At 39.7% G+C, this 27,913-nt stretch overlaps 1 protein-coding gene across 2 annotated transcripts in view; it reads right to left on the bottom strand.

Annotated features, from left to right (window-relative positions):
• APP (amyloid beta precursor protein) overlaps nt 1-27,913 on the bottom strand; it is a 203,032-nt gene that overhangs the window by 143,021 nt on the left and 32,098 nt on the right. For both annotated transcript variants that reach the window (XM_051779758.1, XM_051779760.1), the window contains exon 2: nt 18,642-18,809. In XM_051779758.1, the coding sequence (XP_051635718.1) occupies nt 18,642-18,809 (168 nt within the window). The remainder of the gene's footprint in view (nt 1-18,641; nt 18,810-27,913) is intronic.

Genomic DNA, 27,913 nt, shown 5'->3' with positions numbered 1-27,913 from the left:
TAGCTGGCATCCCAGCTTTTCCTGTCATTCTCTGTGACCCAAGCAATGCCTTCACTTGCTCGGGGGGAATTACAAAAGGAGAGTCAAACTCGGCACTAGCTGCATTGGAGCAGCTTTCAAATTCTCTGTCGTGGGCCAACAAGAGAAACAGCAAGGCAACCAAGAAGGAACAGCTCTGCCCCGGTACCACAAGTCCCAGATGTCTGCTGTTGCAAGTTAATCAGCATGACATCTCAGGTATTTGAACTAATTTCCAGCTGCCATTTGGGAAGAGTGTATGTATATACCCTTTTAACCCTGCAGTTTAAAACAAAATGGAAGTAATCAATTCCTAAAATCAAAACCCCACGCAATTACCTAGCATAAATAAGTAATCCCAGGCTGAATGTCTTCCAAACTAGACAGAGAATTTTTTCTTTTAATTCCAAATTCTCAGGACAAGTTTCCAGAGACATACTACTTCTTACCTTCAGTCATATCCCCTAGCATCCATCCATAACATCCCTCAATTTTTAATAGCTGCAGTCTCACTACCTGAGTCGACCCTCAGCCTTATCTAGGAGTTTCACATACTGCTCTTATAACTATTTCTTTGGGCCCACCTGGCGAATGGGCCCAAACACCCTTTCCAACATCTCAGTTGCTTCACTGTCACACACAGAGTCGCTGTTCAAGAGTTTCATGCCACAAAACTCACCCACTATTTCCACTCCTTTCACCCCAACTCTTGCCTCTCCATCCGCTCAATGTTGGCATCCTGCTGGTTCCTGTTTCAAACCTCTCTGCCCACCCAGTGACTCTTAAGTTCCATGTTAAGAGGCAAATGCTCTGTCCTCTTCTCTTAAGCATCTTTTAAATTTGTTCATTTTCATCTCCAAGCACGCAAAGCCAGCAATCTTTTCAACACTCAAACTAGTTTCCTTCTTTACTGATCCTATCCTATACAAAGGAAAGTGAAACATAACAAAACATACAGGGGGTGTAGGGGTGTGTGAGAGAGAGGGGATATGATGAACCTTGTAGGCATTATCCACAGATGGAGGGGAAATGATGGGGGCAGACATCAAGATGTTGCTGCTGTTTTACCCATGGTCACAAGAACATTCACTCACTGCTTTTCTCTGTGAGCAGGGCACATGCAAAATCTTGGTATAGTATCCCAAGTACTTTGGGTATGGAGAGCAGTAGAAACATGAGCTGGTTTTAGTGCAGTGACCAGCTGGGTTAGTTTGCCCACCTGAAGGTTAATATATACACGATCTCTCCTGTCAAAAGTCCCTAACATGCTTTTATCTGGAATTTCCCACTAGACTGCCACTTACCCTGTAATTAAAGCATTCAGAAAAGCTGCCAGATGTGAAGCAGCCTGCTCAACCCTGAACACTCACACATTGGCTTTCTCTGAGCACTTTCCTCTGCACTCAGGGAAGGCAGAAGCTTTTAAAAGCAGAAATAAGGCTACATGGTCAAACATTCTCCTCAGTGCCTTTCGAGTCCTTGATTTTATAGCATAAATATGCTTGTATGCAGCAAGAAAACCAAACCAAAAACTTGGCCCTGCCAGGAATACTCTGTTTACCACATCAGGTCTCTAAAGCCTCTCTTATGTAATTACAGAGGATATCCAGCTTCTCATACTATAAAACCTCAGAGTAAACAGGGTTGGACTTACAGTCTATTTTAAGCTGCTTCCCTGTCCACTCTAAGCACTTACAGGTGCAACAAAACACTTCTACTGCTCCGTAGGCAGAATTTCATATTCACAGAGAGTCTACTTTGTCATGTCACCACAAACCTGTTCATCGATTCACTCTGCTTCAAGATGAAACTACATCTGCCTGTTACTCTACGGCATCACCAGAAGCATTTAAAAAGTTTTGGCTTTCATGGGGTAGGGTTTTTTGGTTTTTTTTTTTTTGTTTTTGTTTTTTTTTTTTTAATGTTTTTGCACTCTTTAATTAAATTTCTCCACAAATAAGGTTAAGTACTGGAGCCATGAGAAAGAATAATACCCAGTCAAGCTAACAGTATTTTTATCTCAAAATAACATATGTACAAAGGACAAGTGCTGCTGTCCTCCCAAGAGGGAAAAAACATGTAGCCAGAAGTAGTTTAAAAACAATAACAAAAATCTCTTCCTTTAGGCATGATACCAGATTTCATCCACCCACTTCCCTCTTTAAGGGTTGCCTGAGGCACTGTATCACCAGATCAAGGAAGGTGGGACAGTGTAAGCAGCTAGAGAGCCTGGGTCTGGTTTTACAGGTTCTCCTGCAGGCTGTGGGAGAGAAGTGAGGCAAAGGGCTGTCCTGGCAGCAGCTCCTCCATCACATCAATATACCAAGTGCCAGTGATCTGCATCAGACAACTAACACAAAAGGAGGGTGCTTAAATATAATTGTGTTGGCTACAGCACAGGCATCCAAGAGACGGCAGTAAAGGCTCAGCTGATGTGGATCTTCAGTCCTTACTATTCTTCTAAAAAAGCAAACATGAGAAGAAAAAAAAAAATAAACAAAAAAAACCACAAAACCAAACAACAAAGTCTGACCTTTCTTTTTGTGGTATTATCATAAGGGAGATGAAACTCTGCATTTCATCTCAAGCATGATCCGTTTCAGAAAGGGCCAGCAAGGGAAAGAAGTAGATCTTGTGCCAGCAATTTCTGCCCAAAGAGGAAATACTGTTCTGAAGGCATGAAATAAAACAACAAAACAGCTTTGCAAAAACCACTACACGTGGAAATTTACTATTTCCTTCTCAAAGAAATCATCAGTATAAATGGGCTATAATATGCATTTTACATCACCAAATTACTGAACTGAACTAGTTTCACAATCTTCACCCAAAGAAACCTCTCGCCTTTCTATCAAACGGGAACATATGTGACTGAGTTATGTTTGTTGAGATCACAGTACAAAACATACCTAGGCTGTAGCATAAGACCTATGAAAATATACTTGAAAAACAAATTGTTCTCTATTCAAGTGTTTTTAAGTTCTGCTGCTGACGAAAGGACCTACTTTATGTCAAAGTTGTCTTCGAGGCCATGTAAGAACTGCCACAAAGGAACAGGCCTGAGAACTCATTTTCCATAATCTAATTAATTTATGCATTCTTGAGTTTACTGCGGAAGTAGCCAAAGGGTAATTTATTACTCTGAGAGCCCAGATTCAGTTGCATGCATGCCCCGAGAGACAAACGTGGTGGTGATTTCCCTTTCCATGAAATCAGCTTCAGGCTCCAGTACCAAGAATGTGAATTGGTAATACAAGGTCATATTCTGAAACAGTGGTTGTACTCCACCATCCAGCACACAGGAAAGCCATGCAAGGTTTAGTCTTGCAGTGAAAGCAATTCAGAAAAAGTCAGGGAAATCTTCGAGTTAGAAATGGACCATCTGATATTCTAAAATAAAAGTTAACCTCAAAACAAAAAAGAAGAAAATTAGAAGTTGAGCATGAGGAATGAAGCTATAGGGAGCACATTTACAGAAAAAACCATTCAGATCAGTAACATTTCTTGTTTGTGAACACAGGAGACGTGTATTAGTGTTTTATATTTCCCTGCCTTGGTCCTTTAAACAGGATACCTAACGTAATTACCTGAGCAGCTCCAAGATGACACTGCATTTTTTTTTCTTTATAAATCAAACAGCAATTTTTTAAATCATTCTTGTTCTTGTGGATGAGATACACATTATACAGACCATAGTTTTAAAATACAAACAGAGAATATTTAGTGTCAGCAAAAAGAGGATAAAGGTTTTCTTTCCAAAGAAATAAAATCAATCGTTTCTTGAAAAAAATGTATAAATTTGTGTTTTTCTCCTAGTTCTTTCTTATAACATCTTTATCAAGAGTAATCAGAAGTGCCTTACCACTGCCTTGCACAGATACAGTAATTCTGCCTGCAAACTGTTCTCTTAGGACAGTAACCTGCAAATACATGGCTGAAGATAAATCAGGCACTTCCTACGTCCAGTACCAATATTAACTATAACTCAGATTAAATGAAATTCAACATGAAAGCTCATCAATAGAAAGTGTCACTAAGCATTTTCTGAAACCCTGTCTAGTCATGTGAACTTCAATTTGGAGCCACTACCAAGACAGAACTTCATTAGTCTTTCAGGTTGCACATGTGTCTGTGTTTCAAATAACAATGCTCCAAAACACAGGCAATAAATTCCAGTACAAAAGTTGAATAAGCTGAAAAAATGTACTTCAGTCTGACCAGACCCACATGTACTTACTCAGGATTTCATTTTAAACTTACATTATACTGAAGACTGAAGTAATTTTCAAATGTGAAAGACCCCTTATGATAGAGTATGCAGTTAATACATACATGGTACAAATTCTGCTTTATAGGAAACAGTATCTACTGCTCATGTCTTTGATAATACTCACAAAGCATCACTGAAAGCTAATGCCCAACAGGATATTAAGAAATCTTCATTAACCATTAAAAGCATCAAAGGTCAATTCATTTAGAATTCACTTTTACTCAAACTGTCCTTACTGTTTCTCCAATTTTGCTTCATGACAGAAAAAGAGAAGGAGGATCTCTAAGACTGTCACCTGCACAACAAAGCTTGGAAATTTGTCCAAGAAAGACGTAAATATTCTGGCTTATTTTAGTAAACTAGTCGGTGCCTTCATATCCAGTTGCTAAACTGGACTGAAAACCCAACTAATCCAACTTTTCTCCTAAATGCTGTGGCTGCTAAAGTAGTAAGCCATCATGTTGAGACCCTGAATTATTGTCCATACGGGTATTTAACAGGACGACCTCCCAGTCATCCCCCCTTTTGAGAACAAGGGATTTTAGCCAACAATCCTTGAGATGAAGCTGTGCCCTGGAGTCCTGGAGTAAATGTCAGATTGAAAGCAAAGCAAGAAATTAAATTGGCATCATCAAATGTGCTACACCCAGCAAAGTCCTACCATCCCTTTTCTACACCAGACTACCAAGTCTGCCGGACTGCACACACACACACACAGGCACAAGGTCAGTACTGGTAGACTGAGTCAGCCCTAGGTCTGAGACTACAAGTACACATGCAGCATCTCCCAGGGCACTTCAACAGCCTAACACCGGCTTTGCACTCTTTTTTAGTAAAATTATAACATCTTATTACTGCTCTTTTCAGAATGAAAACCCACATAGCAGAATATCCCTCTCTGTTGCTGCATTACCACAGCAGACCCATGCTTTGTCTTTGCATTTCCTCAGCAAGCCCCACTGCTCACATTCTCCACGCTGTGCACACAGCACAGGTTAGGGGCTAAAGCTTTTGGGGCATTTTTCCCACTTACAGGTAATGAACAATGCTGCAGAGCTGGCTATTGAACCTGGCAGACATGAGGGAGGAGAGAAGTTCTGACAGAAGCTGCTCGTCAATAGGTATCTAAGCACCAAAGCTCCACATGTATGAAGTTCTCAGTCACTGGGTTGCCTAAACACATCTGTACTTTTACCAGGAGCAGCTCTGAAGTGTGCAAACCAAAGAACATACTGTCTTAGTGCTCCATCCCCCACCAAAAAAGAAGCTGAACGTTTTCTTGCCAGCTTTCTTCCTCCTGCAGTCTGTTCCCACACAGATGGCAAAATGTTTTCTGAGGCTTTGGACTGCATGCTCCACTGAAGCCAGTGGGAACCCTGACACCAACTTCTCTAACAGAAATACTGAATCCGCCAACTCCAAGAAAGTCAGAAAAATGAAAAGCTTCCCCCCCTCCCTTCTACAAAATAACAATCTCAAGAGGATTAGGATGGTTGCCAAATGGAGAAATCACTTCAAATTGCTCCCAGTGACTCAACTGACCACAGTGCTGTCAACGCCCAGAGAACAGCACTGTTGTGGTGTAACAAAGTCCAATCATATCCAATAAAACTTCCACACCAATATACTGAGATATTATTCTCAAGCAGAAACAGGGTGTGCATTTCCAAGCACTCAAAGGCACAAGCAAAGGGAACATCTGAATAAACTTAAGTTCAAGTCAATTATGAATCCTCTGAGATGCGTCGATTCTGAATTTCAAAGGACAAAGTAAGGACTGTAGCTCTGCACCTGCTTTCCAATCCAAACCACTGTGCAGTTGGAACATGCACATGTCCCTCTGCATCATGCATCTTGCCAGCAGATATCCCAACCCACTTACAGAATCACAGAATCATCAAGGTTGCCAGTTCCTCAAAATCCACTTAATTAAATACGGCAATTTATTGTATGTCTCTTCTTTTACTTTTGCTTCACAGTAAGACTGGTAAACAGTACACTTAAATTAAAATGATCTTTGGCACCCCCTTAGTCCAACAGGAACCAAGGTCACTGAATTAGACTAAAGTAAACATAAATATATCAAATTTGACCATTTCAATCAAGGACTTCTTGATTGAAAGGATTTTCAAACTGCTGAAAAACAAACAAGAAATCCGTAACAGTCCATACTGCCTTGGCTCATCCTGGGAGAGAGACTGCTTCTTGACTCTCAGAACTGCACCTACACTTCTGTTGAAACTTTCAGAAACTAAAAAAAGCAGATCAAAGCTTTAAACAGTCTTATCTTCAGGATTATATTACAATGCAATCTACTTTATTGCTGCGCTCTGTGGCTTAGCAGTTTGTGTTGTTTAGCAGGGTAACTGTTTCAGAGATAAGCTTTAATTTCTTTAGTACTCAAGAAAGTGAAACATTAAACCAGACTGAAGTTCCTTCTCCAAAGACTAAGCTAAGCAGCAAAATCAAGGTAAGGATTTGCAGATTTCAAATGACCCTGTATCTAGCCCCTAGTGCACTGCAAGCTCTATTGCTGCAGCTCTGTGACAACCACCAGGCCAACCCTCTGACACTCCATAAAACAAAAATTCTATGACATGGCTACACAATGTGATAAATCAATCTACAAACATCAAACCCACTTATGCATTATGAAAAAGACAAGATTTTCGTTTGCTAAACAACAGCGAAAAAGAATCTTTATCTTAGAAACCAGCATGTGAGGCTGGCCACTCCTGAGCATGGCCACTCCTGAACCTCCAGCTGTAAAACCATGGCAGAAACACAAGGAACAGCAAAACCAGAAGCAGCTGGGACTCTGCATTTGAGATGTTGGGTCCATACCCTTTTTCCGTGGAACAGAAGTTTAGCAAATGACCCAGGAAAACTAAATTTCAGGTCAGATAACCACTACAAGGATACTGCATTACATCAAATTTCTCAGTCTTTCATTCACCTGTCAATTCTCCTCTGTCCTTCTTCCTGTCACCACTCTGCCCAAAAACACCAGCCTCATTCACATTTCTCTATTTTCATCTGCCTTTTCTCTATTTTCACCCGCCTTTTCTCTCATTTTCTGCACAGGTTCTGGTATTTCCAATATATTTGCTCTCCACTTACATTTCTACCACTGTCGAAAATTAAATCATGGAGCCACATTTGCATCTCTGATTAACATATGTCCTGTTCTTCATTATAGGCTTGATTTGACATCTGTCTTCTACAACTAATAACATCAAATTTTTTTGCCCTTTAAATTGCTCATGTTGTCTTTGCCTATTGCCAGAGAAAGTTTGCTGGGGAAATTCAGGGATTAAGAGGATGTGTTCTTCTGAAAGCACACAGGAAAAAGTGACAGAAAGAGGTAGTGCCTTCAGAAACACCTAGAAAGCTTCTCTTCACAGGCTGTTCAAAGATCATAGCAGATGCATCCTCTGGTCACTGTCCTAAGAAGTAGTCCTGCCCTCCCCTTACACATTTCCCACATCAGCACTTCAGCTCATCTGGTCCCTGCTGAGCATGCCAGAGAGGGAAACTCACCCTTTTCCTGTTTGTTTGAGGGGGTTGGCTTTGTGCCATTTCAGCTCCCTAAACCTCCTTTCTGCAAGATCAGACATATGCTAAAACTTGGCAGAGAAGAAATAAGGAGGAAGAGAAGAAAACTGATTTTTTTTTTTTTCTGCAGCAGCACATACCACTTAAGCTCAATACTTGTGCTAAACTGTTCTTCGATTTGGTAAGAACTTCTAAAATTAGGTCATATCTGACCATCTCAGATCCTGCTACAGATCTTAAGCTACAACAGCTCAAGATGTTTAAGCTGAAAGTCTGCAAAAACAGGAACATTCAGGAACTTCAAACATGGCTGAATAAGGGAGACTCCTCAGTCCTCTGTGTTGCTCCAAACCAGAGTGGTGCTCTTGTATGGAACACTTGGATTAGAGGAATGAAATCGTGATAGGAACACATCACACCACTACTCAACAGAGTGGCTCTGATCCATACTGGCTCCAAAATATTAAAACACACCTTCCAGACATCAGCAAGTAATTGCTTATTGCCATATCCACTGATGTGCTCTCAGCAATAGCTTAAAATTAGTTTCTGTGACAATCTCCTCTAAAATATTAAAAAATATACACATATTAACTTACATGGTATTACAAGTTTAATAAGATCAGTCTAATTAAATCCTCTTAAATTCCTTGTTTAGAAGCATAAATGTAATTCCTGCCTCTTGAATGATTCCTTCTAATTTTTTTTTGCTCTTTGATGGAGTGTACAGACTTGCCAAGCTGTGTGGGAACTTGGACAAGCAACGTTAGCTGCAACACTTCACAGATGTTTGAAGCAACACTCATCAAAATCAATTTTTTTAATGTCTGTAATTGGCTCAAACAAGGAAGAGTAAAAAAATACTGAAGGATCTTGATACTGCCTCAAAAAAATACCTCAGAAGCTGAATTTACAAGAAAGCCATTTATTGACCACAACTCTCTTCCCAGGCCAACTGGAAGTGAGTAATGAATGGACAAATCAGGTGTTTTACAAATGCCTAATTACCACTGTTTCTCAAGAAAACCTGTGACTCAAGATAAAACTCAAATAAAACAAATTGCGTTGGCTTATATTCCAATGGAAACATTGTGTGGTTTCTTCACACAGCTGGACATCTTGAATATCAGTGGACATCTTGAATATCATTACATTCCCATAGGATCAGTGCTCTTCTGACCTACAATGGTATTTATAGAAAGAAACTATGCTGGCAAAATATGTCGTATCAGACAATATTTCCTCATATCCAGATGAGCAGCATTCACGTTTCAATATTCAGACCTGAGCAGAAGAAAAAAAATTAAACGTGGTATTGTCATTAGTGTACAAGGAATTTTTTGGTTTTTTTCTGTTAATAAATGCAACAGCTACTGGCACACACAAAATACAAAGTTGATTTTTTAAAAGATATTTTGATGCATCTTCTAAACACTACGCTTCTAGTAGAAGCTCCTGTCTTAGCTCAAGAGGAGGACACTTTTCCCTTTCCCTAACAAGGACTCATTCTAAGGCCTCATAACAATTTGGAACAGTCTTAGGGACCTTAAATCCAATGCTGGTTTTAGTCTCAACATTAAGCCAGATGCCTCAAGAGCTCTGAAAAAATAAAATCTAAAAATCTAAAATCCTCATCTTTCAAACTTTTTTGTTAGCAATTTACAATAACACCCCTTCAGTAAAAATCTCACCCTACTCAAGAAAAAAAAATAATTAACATCTAAAATTCTGTTTAAACTATTAAAAAGATGCTCGCTCTCTCTCTCTCTCTCTCTCTCTATATATATATGTGGAAAAAAAGGTGGATAAAACCATCAGTAATTGGACAGATATTCAGAAACCTCTCCACAATTATAATTAATCCACAACCATCTAGAACAATTTTCTGTAAGGAGTACACATCTATAAAAAAAGATTATCAGTGGGATTTTTTTATTAGCCAGAGGCATACGGTATTTGGAAGATTAAAGCAGGCACTCAATACAGTGCTACATAATAATTTTAATTGGATAAAAGCTAACTGGATGATAATGCTGCCGTATGAATTAGAAATCAGAAAGCAGTGGTAACTGCTTTGGAAAAAATGAAATGTCCCAGAAATCAGGAAATACTTCCCCCATCCAACCTTGGGGCATTGCCCTGCTACAAATTCAAGGAATCATCACCTTCCTGACAGCTTCAAAGCTACGTAACGAGAGAAACTGTCTTCCCCTTTTCTACTTTTGACTGCAGAAATGACAACTGAAACTCTGCATAATGCCTTTTTCCATGAGCCTGTTCCATGCAACCAATCACTGCCTGTGACTACAAGCTTTGTATGCACTGTTACAGGGAAATAATCACAGCTATAGTCAGCATTTTAATTTCAATATCTTCCAAAGTAGATGGACAAGGGTGAAATGGGAAAGAAAAAAAAAGAAACCTGTCTCCATCAATAAAAGAAAAAAACAAACCAGAAGACAGTAACATTAAGACCACAAGAAAAAGCAAGATAGAATATAATAACAAGATAAAGCACACAAAAGTTATAATGCCATCCATAAGGGATGGGGATGATCCAAAAAATACAGAATGCTACACAAAGCATACTACCTGTTCATATATATACAATCATGTGCAGAAAGGGATGAAACAAACACTCAAAACTACTCAACACCTAAATCCTGCAGGCAGCCTTCCAGCTCTCAGGAGCACCATTCCCACCAAGGCATCACACTTGCACCCATCCATCTGCAGAGGTACACCAGCAAATGCTGGGGCTGTGGTTTTGGCCTTGAATTGGACTCAAGTCTCATGTCTGACATTGCCAGGGTGTAATTCCTTCATTATTACACCTCTTGTCCATTTACTGCTAACATCTCTCCAAGAGCCAGTGCTAGCACAGCAGCTGGATCAAGGAACTGGTCTACCTCCGAAAATTCCCTCTAAGAATAAAAACTGCATCACAGTGGAAAGTGTCAGGAGTTCAAGAGGATCCAGAATGATCTTTAACAAAAGTGGGATAATTCTGTGCCAGAGAGAAGTGTCCATGAAACCATGCTCTGAAAAGGTAGATGAAAATAACCATAGAATGGTCTGGGTTGGAAGGGACCTTAAAGATCATCTCATTCCAACACCCCTGCCATTGGCTGGGACACCTTTCACTAGACTAGGTTGCTCAGAGCTCCATCAAATCTGCCCTATCCTTCCAGAGATAGGGCAGCCATAACTTCTCTGGACAACCTGTTCAGTGCCTCACTACTCTCACAGCAAAGAATTTCTTCCTAATATCTAATTTAAACCTACTCTCTGTCAGTTTAAAGCCATTCTCCCTTGTCCTGTCACTACATGCCCTCATAAATAGTCTCTCTTTCTTCCTCAAACGGGCTGAAACATAACAGCTCTATATTTATAACACATTTTTCTTTATTTAAGGTAACCATCACACTTAATGCCTAGTATGTCTTAGGCTTATAATATTATTTATTAAGGGAACGGCTACTACCAGTCCATCTCAGAGTCACACAGTGCAAGACAGGAGATGTGTCTGTAAAGAAAATAGCAGACAATACACAGGAACTCTGTATGTAAGACAGAAAATGGACTGGTGACAGCAGCAGTAGAGGTCTGTTGTGTTGCCCCCACCAGGATACCTGTGCAGGAAAGGTAACACCTCCACAGACCACAGCCAACACTACACAGCACTCCCAGAAGGGCTTCAGCAAGGCCAAGAGCTGGATCAGTTGAGTTGTGCTCCCTTCTCTGGGGCATGCTGAGAATCAAGGGCAGGGCTGCCTGGCCCTTCTGCAACCTCAGGGAGAGAACCACAGGCACAGAGCAGAGCATGCTGATGAAAATGTAAAACATTTCCCCAATCATGTGCTAAATGGTTGTCTGTTAGTTCAACTATGAACCAGAAAAGGCAACAGGACTGCCCTGCATACAGGCATTGCATTCATATATTTTAGAGGACAGAATAAACTACCATACTCCTGGCATAAATGCCATGCTGGTGGAACCTGTCGATTAAGACGAGCCATTCATCTTGTCCATTACATCTGTGAAATTCAAAATTAATCTAGGGGAAAATGCAGCCTTGCAGCTTCATTAAACACTGCAGTACAGATCTACCTAAACATGTATTTATGTAGACAATCCTTGTTCATTTTCAACCTTTTTCCTCCCTCAGCCTCATTGCAGAAGCACTCTTCTTCCACAAGAAAAGCATGTTATTTCAAAAGGAGTTGGAAAATTGATCATAAAAGCAACAACATACTGAGATTCTGATGTTTTTCATTTCTTTTTGAGACATGCAAAAAAATTCTTTAGAGGGAAAAAATGAGAGGGGACCTTTTTATTATCACCAAAAAAAAGGCAGGCATCATCTTGCAACATATGCTCCAAGTTTTATTAGTCACTTGATTTGAAATAAATTTAAAGGGTAGACTACAGTTTGGGCTAAAAATCCCAGCCTTTTTTCTCAAGAAGGTGAGCATATTAAGGTTTAACTGCAGGATAAACATACCATCAGTAGTAGACTGATGAGACTGAAGCAGTGTCAGACAAACTAATTCAACTTTTGCTGGGACCAAAAGGTAAGTAAAACCAAAGTCCTCAATAATCAGTGCAGAGTGCTAAGATACTGTTCACCCAAACTTTTCAGCATGACTGTACACATCTCAGAATATACCAATACTGATTTCTGTTAAAAATCTCATTTGTTCTTAAGGAGAGTCTGTGCTGCCAAAAACCTGCATGTTTTCCATGATGTTTCACTAAACGGATCGTTTTCCTCAGAGCAAAATATATAGCTTTTTAGGCTGCTGAATTTAGAGTAGTTCAGGTTTAAAATTCATTTTCACCTTCAATACCATGGCTATTTCCTTTGAGAAACTAGAAACAGCACATTATGCAGCCTGGATAAAAACAATTCCTATTAGGAAGAAAACGACAAGGTAACATGGAGAGAAACCATTATCACAGCAGCAAGACCATTGTCATTGTCTCTCAAATTCTCAGGAAAAAAAAAAGGCCGAACTCTTTTTCTCTTTTTAAAATTCTCATCATCCCTGGCAGTTGAACAAACCCTCTAAAAAATCTTCAGAAGCTCTCAACACGGACAAAGAGTAGAGAGGGAGGGAACTGCTGCCTGGAGTGGGTCCCAGGGCAAGAGGCACAGAAGGATTATCAGAGATGGTGGCAGGAGGGAGCCAAGCAAGTAAATAAAAAGAGATGGGCCAGTCATTTGGTAGCCCTTTTGCCCCATCTACCAAAGAGGAAACTTGAGTACTGCTTGCAGCTGGGGGTTATGGGGTGAAACAATGCCAAAACTTTAGTATGGTCACACCTCAGCTTGTACTGGCTAAGAAGAAGCTTTTGGGTTTCACCAGCAACTTACCTAAACACATGGTATAAACACAAGAGGTTTGAGAAAATGACAAGATAATAATTTTTGAAAGTATTATGATTAGAGGTTAGAAATATCAACACTGTTCTGTCAACAGTTATAATGAATTACCTGTTACCTGAATTTACCCTATTTTTTCTCCACGTAACACACAGGTATAGGTCAGAACATAGTAACATGCATTTACAATTTTGTTATTCCTGTGGAAGACTTTTGTAACTAACACACACTGAGCACAAGACGCTCACATACATATCTCAATGGTCTTTAAAAAGACAGTGGACGCATGTCAAGACTTTACAAAAGAAATCAAGCAGTCATGATGTGGTTTCAGAGATGCCGGGTGTAACACCTGCCAAAGCCAACATACACTTTGCATCTGCAAGTTATTCTAAGCATCTAAGCTGAAGTTTGCACAGTGAGCCAGGGGCTGATTACAAAGTGCAGTAGATCTCCAGGCTCCCAGGTTTACTCCATCCTCACAATATCCACACCTAGACTAGTTTTACTATAGTTCTGGTTTGGTCTTGGGAGAAAAGAAAAGCCAACAAACAGTTACATGCATACTTAAAACGGAAACTAAGAGGGGGAAAAAACATGCATTAGACAAAATTAACTTTTTGCCAGCTGTGAGTGTTGTTTCTACAATCCATTTTGGACAGTGAGTTCAGCACAGATGGCAAAATAATTTCAGTCCTTCAAGGAACTCATATAATGTATTCTAATTACTAGACATAAAACTCTGCATATCGTAGCTGCTCAAAATTGCTAATATAATAAAACATATACCAGTATCTTCCATCTGAACAGTCGTTCCCTTTAAACAGGGAATGGAGCACACCTAAATTAACTTCCTACTCTGCATATTGGTGTAGCTCTGAAAACACACTTAGCCAAAAGGCAGGCTGCAGGTCGGTTTTATAAATGCATTTTAGGACAACAAGAGCTAACTGGCCTCCAAAAATCACCTTCCTTCGACAGTTACATGCTGTCCCAGGGCTTCCCCATGTGGGGGGGGGGCACCCAGCTCCTTCCAGAAAACAACACAAGGTGAAGTCCAGGAGCAGCAGTCCCCACCTGCTCTGGGACATCAGCTAATCACCCATCAGGGGCTGCTGGAAGCAGCTTTCCCCAGGGGCTAGTTATCCAATAATTGTGTATGGCAGAGTGTCCCCAACATTCCTGCAGAACAGCTGGCACTGCAGTGTCAGCAGCAGGACTCACCTGACTGATGGTTTGATGTGAAGTGTCAGCTACAACACCCACAACACTTTAAGGATTCCAGCACGTACACAGGTGTAAAACCACCCTTTTTACATCAATGTCACGTTGTTCTGGCACCTGCAGCATTTGTATCTGACAGCTGTTTGCAGCTCAGGCCCGTGTGGCTTTACTTTGGAGTAACAGGTACAATTAAACCAGTGGCATGCTAGCTAGCTTGACATTAAAAGAAACCACTAGTAAGCTGTAGTTCTCTAATGAGCACCTCATTCCACCCAAGAAAGCTTGATTTTGTGGTATTTAAAAAACAAGAAAGGCCACCAGCTTACACTGAACACGGGAGGAACGTGCAGATTTGAAGGCAGAGGGGATGGATGTACTGTGGTTCCAGAACCGCTTCCTGCCAGTTCAGGATCAGGGTGTAACTGAAGTCAAGGAAGCTGGAAGGCAGCATTCGAGTATCTTCCATTTCTTTTCAAATAAGTAATCTACAGTCTGAGCTTTTTTTAATCTTTTAACTATGTGATGTGTTGCCCAAATACAAATTCAGATAAGTTCCTGTGCTGCACTCAGCTCCCACTCAAAGGAAGCGAAGCAAAAACAAGCAACATAAATCTTTAAAACATGTAGGTGGTTCTGCTTATTGCCCGTTCCTCCCTTTCTGCCCTGCAATGCTCCTCTACTGCTACTTCCTGCATCGAGACTCCAAAATCCACCTACACTGACAGTGGACGGGGAAGAGGCAGCGATGGCAATCTCAGGGGAAACACAAAAGGCTCGCAGTAAATCCTCTCTGCAAGAGAAATACAAGTCCTCTGTACTCCATGCACCGTCCAGCCCTGTGCTCTGACCACCACTCGGGCATCTGGCCTTGCACTGTCAAGAAAATCTCTTCTGAAACAGCTAACAAAGAGGCAGAAGAATGCATCTATTTGTAAGTTCTCATGAAAGGGGAGGTGATAAGAGTTTTATTTTTAAAATACTTTCAAGGAAAAAAACAAAGCCAGAGAATACATGAAATATCAGTTTTGACTGACGGTGAGTGAAATTTCACAATAAAAAATATGCTATTTTTTTATTATTTTAGAGCCAAGGAGCCACAGAGCAAAATTACTGTAGTTGCACATGGCACTTCCACCCATTAGTCTCTTTTTGGCATGTCCCTTCTGGTCTTTCCCTGCTGGAGGAAGAACTGAGTGCATGAGCTAATGCTACAGGATTTAACACAGGAGAGCATCTCCCCTTGCAACAGAGTCCTTATTACAATGCCTGGTACAGAACCACACAAGAGATCTGCAACAAAAACCAGGATGGACAGATTTCTCATTAGAGGTACAGGGGGAAAGAAACCAAACCTTCCCTTGCCTACTATCATTTCAGGGCTCTGTTTGGAGCTGGGTAAAAAAAAAAACAACCAGCATCTCCACAGAACAGTACTAACAGCTGCTGCTACAGCAAGACAGGAGAACCAAAGGAGTTGCCACAGTGCCAGGGAATGTGAAGAGAGATTCAGTAAGAGTATCTGTCTGAATCATTAGCAGAGCATTTACACTCAGCCTGTACCAAGAAAAAAGCCCACTACAAGCAGCCATCCTTCTATTGGTGAAAAAACAGCATGAACAGGAGAGAAAAGAAAGGAAGGAAAAGATCATATTTGGCAAAAGCAACCAAAAAGAAGATTTTTACCTGCAAACTATTTCAACACAAGAGGTATCACATCTCAGCCTTGCTGCCTAGTGCTTCCTGCTAATGGGAAAATGAAAATTTGTCACATTCCCTGATAGCAAGCATTGTCTTGCAGCCAAGGTAAACAAGCAGAAGGGAAGGCAAAAACTACTCACTGTTAGCCCCAGGATACTAAGCCCCAGGATATCTGGAATATCAAGCACAACAACAAGGGGTTCCCCAAAACCGAGAAGCCAGTTTGAGTTGCATCTACTAGCAATTCTCTACAAATTCATTTCTTTGGTAAAAGTGGGTACTCTCATCCATCTCTTCCAATTCTCTTGTTGGGTCATGGACAAGTTTATCAACAGCAAAGCAGCAGAGCCCTTTCCTGGCCAGCGCCACAGCAGAATTGCTCAATTCAAGTTAATGAAAGCACACTGTTTAAACATGCACAAATAATTAACACAGTTTAATTACTATCTGGAAGATGCCCACCCCATTTTTAGGGAGTAGACCTGCCAGTGCTTTGCCTCATGACAGGGCAGAACCCCCTGCTAGAGAACCCCTTTTAACTGGAGCTAGAGACACTCTAAAATCATGACATGATCGTCTAATGCTAAGCTAATAAACTGTCAAGCACACAAATTAGGGCTTATCACCACAGTGGAGTTTAAATATTTAAAAACCCAAGTAACAGACCATCTCTCCTCTGTTTCAGCCAGGAGACAATTTCATATTTGCAAAAAAACCCCCTCAGGTTAAAAGAAACCCAACACAGTCACTCAGAGCTTTCTCTGCTCCAACCAGGGCTCATATCTAAGCCAGACCAAGTTGCTGAGGCCCTTGCCCAGTTCAGCTCTCCCAGTCTCCAAGGACAGGGACTCCATAGCCTGACTAAGTACCTGTGCCATTGCATGGCCACTCTCCTTGGCAAAGAACTTTTTCCTTATGGAGTCAACATTTTTCCTATCATTTCCCTTTGTCATTTAAAAATCTATGGCTACTACATTCTGACTGCTTTTACTTTCCCCTTCACTTTACTTCTGAGAATTTTTTTTTTTAAAATGCCACTGAAAATTTCAAAATCACCCAATATTCAACAGACAGTTACAGCTCCAAGATCTTGTTCTGGAATCCTTCCCTGTCTGCAGCATTTGTGGCTGAATCCCCAACTTACTGAGCTATTCATTGCCTTAAAACCTCCCAAACCTTCTAATCTTACTCCTGTAAATTCACATATTTATTTCTGTGCCTTTAGACAAACATACTATTTCATGGATTTTCATTCACTGATGCTCTACTTCCATTTTCTTATCCCTTTCCTCACCCTCAATAACTTTAATATGCAAAAATCAACCTGATTAGATAAATCATAGGAGTCAACAGAAAACCAGAAGAAATCTTTGAAACTGTAATAGTAGGTTAGGTTTGGTAATTCTGTTAGTGGTAAACAAAAACATGAATTTTACAAAGCTTAATAAAGAGTCAAGGCTACTGGTGAAGAATCAGTTTCAATTGCCATTATAATATCCTTAAAATTAATATAAACCATAAAAATCATAAAGAATATAGACCAAATGCAATAAAAACTGAACAAAACACTGCAAGAAACAGAAGGAACAATCAGCAGGTGAAAGGACAGGACTGAAGATACAAAGAGAGCCAAGATCTGAAAAGTGAATTCTCTTGCTTTCTAAAGAAGCATTTTCAGAGGAACCGGTTTGACATTTAAGAAGCAAGACACCTACTACTATGGCAATATACAATAGCCCCTGCTTTAAAAACAACAAAAGACAGAGATGGTACAGGAAGATGTGAAGACTAAGGCAATTCAAACCGTGCCCTTTTGTTTCATGGCATGAAATAATGCATTTTCTTTTCAAATTGTCACACACTGGTACGAGGTTACCACGCTATCACAGCACAGAGACAAAACAAGATTAGATCCACAAGCTGTTCTTAGAACATAAGCAAGTGGGTAATAAGTTTCTGCTCTCAAATATGAAATCAGTCATTGTGACTTCATCTGTAGGGCAAGCTTTTTCTATTAAGAAACTCTGAATGGTTCAGTGTGCAGCAGAGGCCAATAACTCTGGACTGCCCCAGTGCATTTCAGTATCATGGTAGGATGACAGAAGACATGTTACAGCTGACTCTTTCAAGATCAGGCTAGAAAGAACAAGGGCATTTTCAATAATAAACTGTCACCTCAGCTTTACTCAAAATACTTTATAAGAAAGAAGCCCACTGCGCACAGACTATACAAAAATTATCCCCCAAGGGCAGAAGAAAGAGAGACAAAATTGTCCAACAACAGTCCCAGTGACTCCCACAGCAACCAATTTCTGAAGTTGTTTTAACAGTCGCTGGAGAGAACCTCTTTAGAAAGGGCAAAAAGGCAATGGAGCAGAAGAGGCGAAAAAAGAAAGGGAAGCTCCCTACAGACTGAGCTCTCCAGCACATGCCTGCGCTTAGGTTTTCAGAAGAAAAACCACTGCAGTGTTTCCCAAGGATGGCACTTACTTCCTGACAGTACTGGAGAATCCCTTCTTTCGTCCCAATGCAGGTCTTGGTGCCAGAGGGGTCCGATTCCCACTTGCCGTTCTGCACATTCATGTGCATGTTGAGTTTGCCACAGAACATGGCAATTTGAGGCTCTGCCAGCAACCCGGCATTTCCATCAGCAGGCACCTGGAAGGAGAAGGAAAAAAAGTTTTAACTTCACATCTGTCATTTCAGTCCATCCAAAGCAGGAAGAGCTCAAGCAAGACTGAAGCAAACTCTAGACTCAACCACCCATGGCAGGAAAGGCTGAAATTTTTGACTCAGGCAGATTTGAGAAATATAAGGTGGGGTCTTCATAGAAGTCCAGATTACAATAGTGTAACACAGATTTTAAATCTGTAATCAAGCTATTTTGTGGCCCAAAACTGTCTCCTTACCCATGTGGGCTAAACACAGAATAATGAACACAGCTGAAGCACAATTACAGAAGTTTAATTTTTTAAACATACGTGGTGTACTGGGCGGGGAAGGGTCCACTAACAACTAAACTAAAAAAGTAACAAGTTTTCCCCAGGAGTTTCATAAAAACTCCACAGTGTGTCTTTTTTCAAGCCCCTCTGTAGTTCATCTATGTGTTAAGTAAACAGGTAAGAGACAAGTCAACAGCTCTCCACTGCCCCTCATGCTCCAAAGACGGGTCCATTGCATTCAAGGTATAGCAGAAGATGCATTTAGGCTTAAAGATCTATTTTTAACTTTTAATCCTTCAGCTAGAAGGCTTTTCAAGAGGAAAATTAAAAACATTTTAAAACTTCATGATCAACTGAAGAAACAGAATGACAGCATTACAGGAAGTATGCAAACCCCCTGTATTAGTTCCCCTAATCTTTGTTTAGAGAAATGCAAAAAAGACTTCATGAATTTTATACGCCTACAGTAATAATTGGAAAAAAAAAAAAGTCACACTAAGAAACACTGCAGGAGTGAACATCTAACTACCCACTGGATTAGCATTGGAAGTGTAAATGCCACAGTCAAAACAAGTATTTCATTAATTTTGGAGGGTTTTTTTAGAGAAAGGAGAGAATATTTATTTTCCTTCCTCCTTTAAGATGCTAATATGTTAGCACAACTTGGCTTTAAAAACCAAAAAAGCAAGAACACCTCAAACGGCAGAGACTTCCCTTTACCATCTCAATTTCTCTTCTCCTGTGAAACTAGTAAGCTCTGTACAATTTAAGTCAACCATCACTGTCCTTCCACTGGGTAACTGGAGAATTTTCCAATAACTATGATGACACCTTGTCTGGTTTGCCTTGATCAGCAAAACTATCACATGCTTACTCATTCTGGAGAACAACACAAACATGACAAATCTATAACAATCTAAAAAAATAATCCTCCAAATAAATGATTTTATTTTTCTTTATAGATGCAACATAACCCTATCAAAATTTCAGTAAAACCAGAAATGAGTCATTCCACAGGTGATGTGTGAATGTGAATTCTATTCCAGTTGGCTCCTCCAACTGAGATGTCTATTAAATTAATAAAGCACACAGCAGTCACACTGCAGCAGATTCTAAAATTTTTTTCATTCCAAATCATAAGTTGTAAATTTACTGAGAACTTCCCTCGTGCTTTTATAGCAGGGAGCTTTTTGATATTTTTTTTTCTAGCAAGAAAGGCAGATGGGGGGGGAAGTGCTATCAATTTAACAAACACAACCACCTGTGACTGTCTACTTAAAATCTCATTCCCTTCAGAAAAGCCATGACATCTCCCAGCCTAATGAAATTAGCAGAGCAAGTCACAATCACATTTAGCCTTCTATATTTTGAGTTGACAGGGCCATACTAATGACCTGCTCAGCACAGCACTTCATCTTATTGATTAGGACAACTAAATGTTTCTAATCATAAAGAAATACAGGAGCAACTAACCGACACTGTAGACCAAACTCAAGCATTCAGACCACAGAATCAAAGAATCATTTAGGTTGAGTAAGACTTTTAAGATTATTGAGTCCAGCTGTAAACCCAACACTGTCAAGCTAAACCAAAATAAAACCCAAAAATAAAAGATAAAATTTAGCTGAGATAACAACTAATTTCAAGAGAGGTCTCTACGCTGCACACGTTCCTCAGAATGTAAAACCTAATGAATTATTACTGATTTTAAGAGACATCCATCAGCAGTTTGGTCACAAAGGGGAGGGGTGGGGAAATGTAGCACTTCTTTTAAAACACATACACTTACAAACATGAAAAACAACTCAAAAAGAGGCAGTAGACTGAAATGTTACTAAAACCAGATGCTGTGATAAGCAATTTATCCCATGCATATTGTCATAATATTTTAAACACATTGAATGAATGAATGAATCCCTGGTTACATCACAGGTATATCCATCTAAAATACATAAGCTGGTGACAAATTTTCTATATCACTAAAGTTTTCTTCATAGCCAATGGTTTAATTAATTTATGTTCACCCTCTGACAAGAAAAAGTATCTGCATTACAATGCAATTAAATATAATCTAGAGCACCAATCTACACAGATAACCAGCTTCTATATAGCAATGCTGAACAACATAGAGCCACAGTCCAGTTTGTTACAATAATGCCTATAGTGGCAAATCCCTCCTTGACTAATCCTAAAGCTCTCAGGCAGATTAGTCTCCCAAAGAATAACTCATGCGACACAAATTCCATTCACAGCAACTATTTGTTTTATTAGTATTCTCCAAAAGTAAAAACTCCAAGCATATTAACAGAACTGTAATCACATATTATTTCATCTACTTTGCATATGACCTCGAAGAAGTAGCATGTGGGTTTTTTTCCTGCCCCTTGGCAAATCATTAAGTAACAGACCAATTAGCACAGCATCTCAAGGTAACTCCAAAGGATACGCTCAGGTTTTCTCAGGATATCCAGTTTTCAAAGATCAGGTAAGAACACTACTCATCACTTCCACAAGACATCCAGATCAGAAATCTATTCCTAGAATGGGAATTACCTAAATTTGAAAAATGGCAACTATGGGATTCTGAAAAAAAATTACCTCAGTTGGTTACACACTACTCACAACTCTGTGTAAATTCATTATTCTAACATGTCACAAGACATCCAAGGACCAGCCTAACATCTTTTCATACAGGAAAAAAAAAATCATTAACTTTCCGAAGTGTAGTGAGGGTACAAGTTCCAAAAGAAAGGCTCCATGGCTGTGGTAAAGCTCAATGCTGATATCGGGGTTTCCCTTAAAGGATTCCAGAATTTCAGAGGCCTATCTTCCACCTTCAAGACTCATTTCACATCCAGTTGTGAAGTTTCCTTCTTCTGAACAGCTAAAAGCTGAAATGCTTAAAATATTATTTTAAAGAAATTTAAAATACCTTTCAAGGACAGGTTTTCAGTATTTTGCATACTCTCAAAGAAAAAGCATGTGGGGATACTAAAAGAAAAAATCCAGTCAACACTAGACTGGAATCAGAAGAGAACTCCATAAGACGAAGCCTATTAGGTATATAACTGCTTTGGATATTGAAAGAAGAGGGACATAATCCAGCTGTTTTCCCCTCAGATTGGTCCATTTAGGACAAAACAAGGCCAGTTCTGGTAAAGCTACCTAAATGACACTGTTTAATTACTGGAGTCTACCTCTGAAAATAGGTGGTTTTGTTCTGAGAGGAAAAACAGTCATTAAACGAATGTTGACTTACATACAATACAGAAAAAAAAATAAGAAAACATGACAGTATTAAAAGACTAAGATGAAGGAAATCTGTTTCCTTCCCCTGTTAAGATGCAGCAGTACAGAGATGCCTCTGCCTTCCTGTCTTCCAGGTCTGACAATTTAGCACACCTGCTTGAGGAAAGATTCAAAGGGTCTTAATGCATCACTGCACTCCACATCCACACAACATGATGGATGCTATTTATACCATTTCTGAGACATTCATAAAGAATTTTAGTAGAGTACAGAAGACTGAAAGAAGTTTATCTCATAACAAAACTAAAATAAGGAACACCTTACATTAACAAAAAAGCATGTGGAGTTTCTTAGCTCACTACCATTCCATCCTAAGATCAAAAGGACTTTTCCTATGAAACACCATCATTTTAAGACAAAGCAGAGCTGTCTCCCCATCCACTCTCTCTGACATTGCTTTGTGCAGTTACAAAAGCAATTAGTGTATTTGCTAATAGCTCTCCATAATCCCTATTTTGCCAGCAAGTGTTGCCTTTTTTTCACAACTCAGGTTATATTCAGAAAACAAAGGCTGCAAGGTTTTACCCTCAAGAGGTTTTCCATCAAGGAACCAAAGTAACTCAGCTTCACTCCAGATAGCTCTGCTATTAACTTATAATTAAGGACTACAACATATTATGGAAATAAGCATCAGACCTTGCATATGCTGTTATTAAATGCTGAAAGATCAAAAACCATTCCCCAGAAGTCCTTACAACAGCTCTTATGATTTAGGTTCTTTATTCTGCAAACACTAACCTGAAGCCCTTTTCATAAGCCTTCAAAGTGTATTTAATTTGTATTAATTGCTTCATCTGCAATTACTTCTGAGGAGAAGACAGTCAATAACAACCTCCATATCTACAACTTGCTCAAAACAAATGCTCTCTTTGTTTTAGATTATTAAAATAATCCCTCCCTGCTTTCCATTTTTAATGCTAACACCAAATCCAGACCTTCAACCAGAAAGTCAGAGACTACAATTTAAAGGTTTAACAACATCTGTTGGCAGTAAAAGTGAAAAGGGAGTTCAAATAATGTGAAGAATTAAGCATATCCAAGTAACACATCACCCTTCCAATCCACGGCTGTGCTTCCTCCAAACTTTTATACCATATTTGGGTTGAAATTTGAGGTTTCTAATTAACTAAAGCAGCACCAAATTGCATGCAGAGCAGTTTGCTTCCTCTATGACTATCAACAGAATAAAAGAAATTCTGTCTTTGAAGTAGGGCCACTCATAACTGTTTTTTCCTATAAAGAACACAGTAAAAATTAAATGAGTATAAATGGACTCTCTGCTTGCCTTACACATTCAGGAGCAAAACGTGATATAGATCTTTTCCCCAGTGGAAAGATTAAGTTTACTCCACTGGACTCTACTCTGCTGCTCCCTACAAATGAAGGTCACTTCTCAATTCCAAAAGCCTGTGGTTCAAACTAGGCAAATGCCTTGTAAATACAGATTTGTGTCACCAGACACAAATCTGTGGCTTCCTGCCCACTGGTTAACCACCAACTTTGGCAGACTGTATTCTGTTATACTCTGATGTAGACTTCATGTTTAAGCCATAAAACACTCTTCTCCTCCTAGCTTTATTAGGAATCTACATAGAACACAAATGCTTTAAAGACTATTTATATTTTAAAACCTGCTCATGTAGATACACCATGAAAAAAAAATCTCTTCCTTTTTTATAAATGCAATCAGGACCCCCCCCCAAAAAAAAAAGGGAGGAAATATCAATTTATTGTCTCCCCACAACTTTAAGATGGTTGTTGGTCAAAACCAAGGAAAATTTTCCATCTCCTTACGTCTCCCTAAAGATGAACACTGTCACAAGAGTAAGAGGTTGTCAAAATCAACATGAATAATTTAAAAACAGTGTTTTATTGTATAATGCTCATATAGAAACAGCAGCAGCAATTACTGTTGTCAACAGCCTAGAAAAATAGGTCAGAAAAACATTTTACTGATTGCTCAATAAAATTGCTCCCTCTGGAAGACAAATGTTTCTGGCAACCAGTAAAAAACTACAGGAAACCCTGGGCAGACCCATATCTCCTTTACACAAAGCCATCATCCAAATTTTTTTTTGAGAAACAGGTTCCATTGAAAAGCTTCTGGAAAACTGGAGATGTTTACTTGCCCTGACTATAACCTATTTAACCCAAATAAATACCTCTGTCCTGTCCTCCTGTCCTACTTCATATGATGCCAAAAGGCACCACAATAGCGTAGTGGCCACATCTCCACAGCAGCTCAAGGATCACTTGCTCCACAAACAGATTAAAAGCAAGTCTATCTTCCAGCCTGCAGAGGAAGCAACACTATTCTCAAAACTGTCTCCTGGCAGTCAACCATCCTCCTCACCCACACCCTTCACAAGGTCCTGAGGCACATGTTGCATTTATTCCATAAGCCTCAGTTTTAGTGCTTCCCTCAGGTCATGTTCCAAAAACTAGCAGAATGCCACCCAAACCCAGCACCAGGCATTTGTCTACTCTGAAATCATAATAAGTATCAGAACCAAACCAAAAATATGCCAGAACTAAGCACTGAGTTCACAAAGCTCTCCCATGGAGCAACTGGGAGGCAAATGCTCCCCTTCCCAAAGACCTGAGCGAACCAGTAACCAAGTGCTTACAAGAGGTATTTGCAAGACTTGAGCAGAAATGCTGCTGTAGTGACTGTAACAAAGAGCAGACCTGCGTATGCACATGTGAACACACACCTGAGAGAGGAGGGATTTCCCTGCCTAGGGCTCCTGGAAACACCAGCAAGCAATGAAGAGGACAACAAGAACAGCAGAAGTGCAACTCGTGTACAGAACTGACTAGTAATCACAGAATATTCTGAGTTGGAAGGGACCCACAGGGATCAGAGTCCAACTCCTAAGTGAATGGCCCATACAGGGATCAAACCCATCACCTTAGTGTTATTAGCAGCATGCTCTAACCAACTGAGCTAATCTCAGGGTCCTGTCCAGCTTCATCATGCAAACATTTCCCTGCTTCCTGGGAAAGTGACTAAAAACTAAAACTTACCTACAAAAATCAACATCCCTATTTATATATATGGCTATAAATGCAAGGAAGTATCGTGGGGGAGTGTCCTAGCAAGTCAGAGAAGGCAGATCTTTGCATCAGCTACATGAACATAACAAAAATACATTTGTCTATAACTAAGTGCAGTGTCAAGAATTTTCTACCTACCGCCAACACTACGGAGCCTCCTACCAGCAACATGTCTGCTTCCAAAAAAACCACCTAAAAGCCACACTCCCTCAACCTCCAAGAAGAGTGTCCTAATTTAAGAAGATGTGAAGGTGTTTGAATGTGTTCAGAGGAAGACGAAGGTGGTGAAAGGGCTGGAAGGAAGGTTATCCCATGAGGAGCAGCTGAGGACACTGGGCTTATCTAGTTTGGAGAAAAGGAGGCTGAGGAAGCTTTCAACAGCTTCCTAAGGAGGGAAGTGGAGAGGGAGGTGCTGAGCTCTTCTCCCTGGGATCCAGTGATGGGATGCATGGGAACGGTTCAATGCTCTGCCAGGAGAGGTTCAGACTGGAGACTAGGAAGCATTTCTTTGCCAAAAGGGTGCTCAACCACTGGAACAGGCTTCCTGGAGAGGTGGTCAATGCCCCAAACCTGTCAGAGACAAGTGGGCAACGTCCTTAGCAACAGACTGTAACTTGGTGAGCCCTGAACTGGTCAGGCAAGCTGGACTAGGGGACCACTGTAGCTCCCTTCCAGCTGAAATACCCTATTCTATTCTAAGATCTAAAGTCACTGGTCACACAGCAGCACAAGCAGTTTGGTGTGTGTGATGATGTGCATCAGTAAAGGTGAGGGGCACAACTCACACCCAATCAAAGGTCTCTTTCAGAGTCATCTTAAGAGTCCACAGTCAAATTTACAGATCTCGCAGTGAGCTATCGATATAAAGAGTAACTGAAAACCTTCACACCAACCAGGTCTCCCCAGCCTGCACGTACCTCCACATGGTTTAGTCCCAATTTATTATAAAATTTATTATAAAACCTGCCATTTTGGCAGAGAGAAAAATTACAACAAGTAGGTTGACCAAATTATCCAAAACTGGAATGACTTTTAGGAAGCATTAAATCTAGTGCAGCACTAACTAGCCATTAACATGGGGGGCAGAGGGGGCAAAAGAAAATCAAGATTTTACAAGCTGAATAAAAGTGCATTAAGAAGATGGAAATTAAAAAAGAAAAAAAAAAAGCTCATCTTGCTTCAAAGCTATTCATTTAGATTTTGAAATAGGCTTTGGTCATTTACATGTGTTGACTAATAGCAGTAGGATAAACAAGAAACAGACAAATAAAAAACAATCCTGTCAGAATTAATGATCTTCTATTCATTTGAAATAAAAAAGGAAACAAAAGATGAAATCCAATAAGCATGCAAGTTTGACAAAATAAGTGTTTAACGATACCAAGAAATATGACAAGTGTTATGATTTCTTCTGGTACATATGCAGAAATGTTATGATTCTGCATTTAAATCTTATCACCTGCAAAGCTATCACTACTCCAAAACAAACATAAGACTGTTTTACAGAACAAATTAAGGTTTTGCCCCCAAATAAATCATAGTAAACCACCTAATTCCAGCACTGTATTTTCTATTCCAACACTCAGAGCCCCTATCACTTATTTTATCTTAAATACATTAAGTAGAAGAAAAGAAGAGCATATTTCACAGCAATGCAATGGACTACAGAACTATTCCAAGCTCCATAATAACTTCTGGAGTCCTATCATACCCATGAAACTCACTGCTGCAAAACTGAAACTACAAGGGGAGAGCAAGTATTAAAAAAAGCCCTAAATAAGGTCTAGTTTGCATTTATATTAAAACACCTTTTTTTTGTTGCACAAGGGTAACCAATTTTGATGTAAGTTATATTTTAAACTTATTTCAATGCATATGTACCTGGGAAGGATGTGAAAAGGAAAATTACTACATGCAGAGACAGATTCAATACCATGAATCAAATTTAAATTATATCTATTCAGTCAAATATTGAAGAACAGTCCTAGTTCAATGAATTTGATAGACAGGTTAACACTTGAGCAATGTCAGCTTCCCAAATGAACTTTATCCCTCAAATGTCAGTGCTTGGCAATTCATTGACTTATTTTTAAACAGAATAGCAGTCTCCAGTTTTCAGGAACTAATTTGAAGTAGCTGATGACTTTAAGATAGCTTCACATCTCATTCATCACATTTCCAGCACCATGCTTAAACACCTCACGAAAGAAGACTTCTTCTGTATAGTATCCTCACTCCTTTTTTATGCTATTTATTTTTCAACTTTTCCTGATAAAATTGGACTGTCAAAGGATAGTTTGTAAGATTTGAAGGATGCTTACATCTTACCTCTACTCCAAAAATTTTATTAGTATTCAATCTCTCACAGAATTTTACCTTTATCATTCAATCACAGATTGGCCTGGCTTGGAAGAGACCTTAAAGATCATCCAGTTCCAATCACCAGGGACACCT

The sequence above is a fragment of the Manacus candei genome, unplaced genomic scaffold (assembly GCF_025592945.1).
Source record: "Manacus candei isolate 608988 ecotype Guabito, Panama unplaced genomic scaffold, ASM2559294v1 h1tg000014l, whole genome shotgun sequence".
Taxonomy (NCBI): Eukaryota; Metazoa; Chordata; class Aves; order Passeriformes; family Pipridae; genus Manacus; species Manacus candei.
This window is presented reverse-complemented; position numbering and strand designations above follow the sequence as displayed.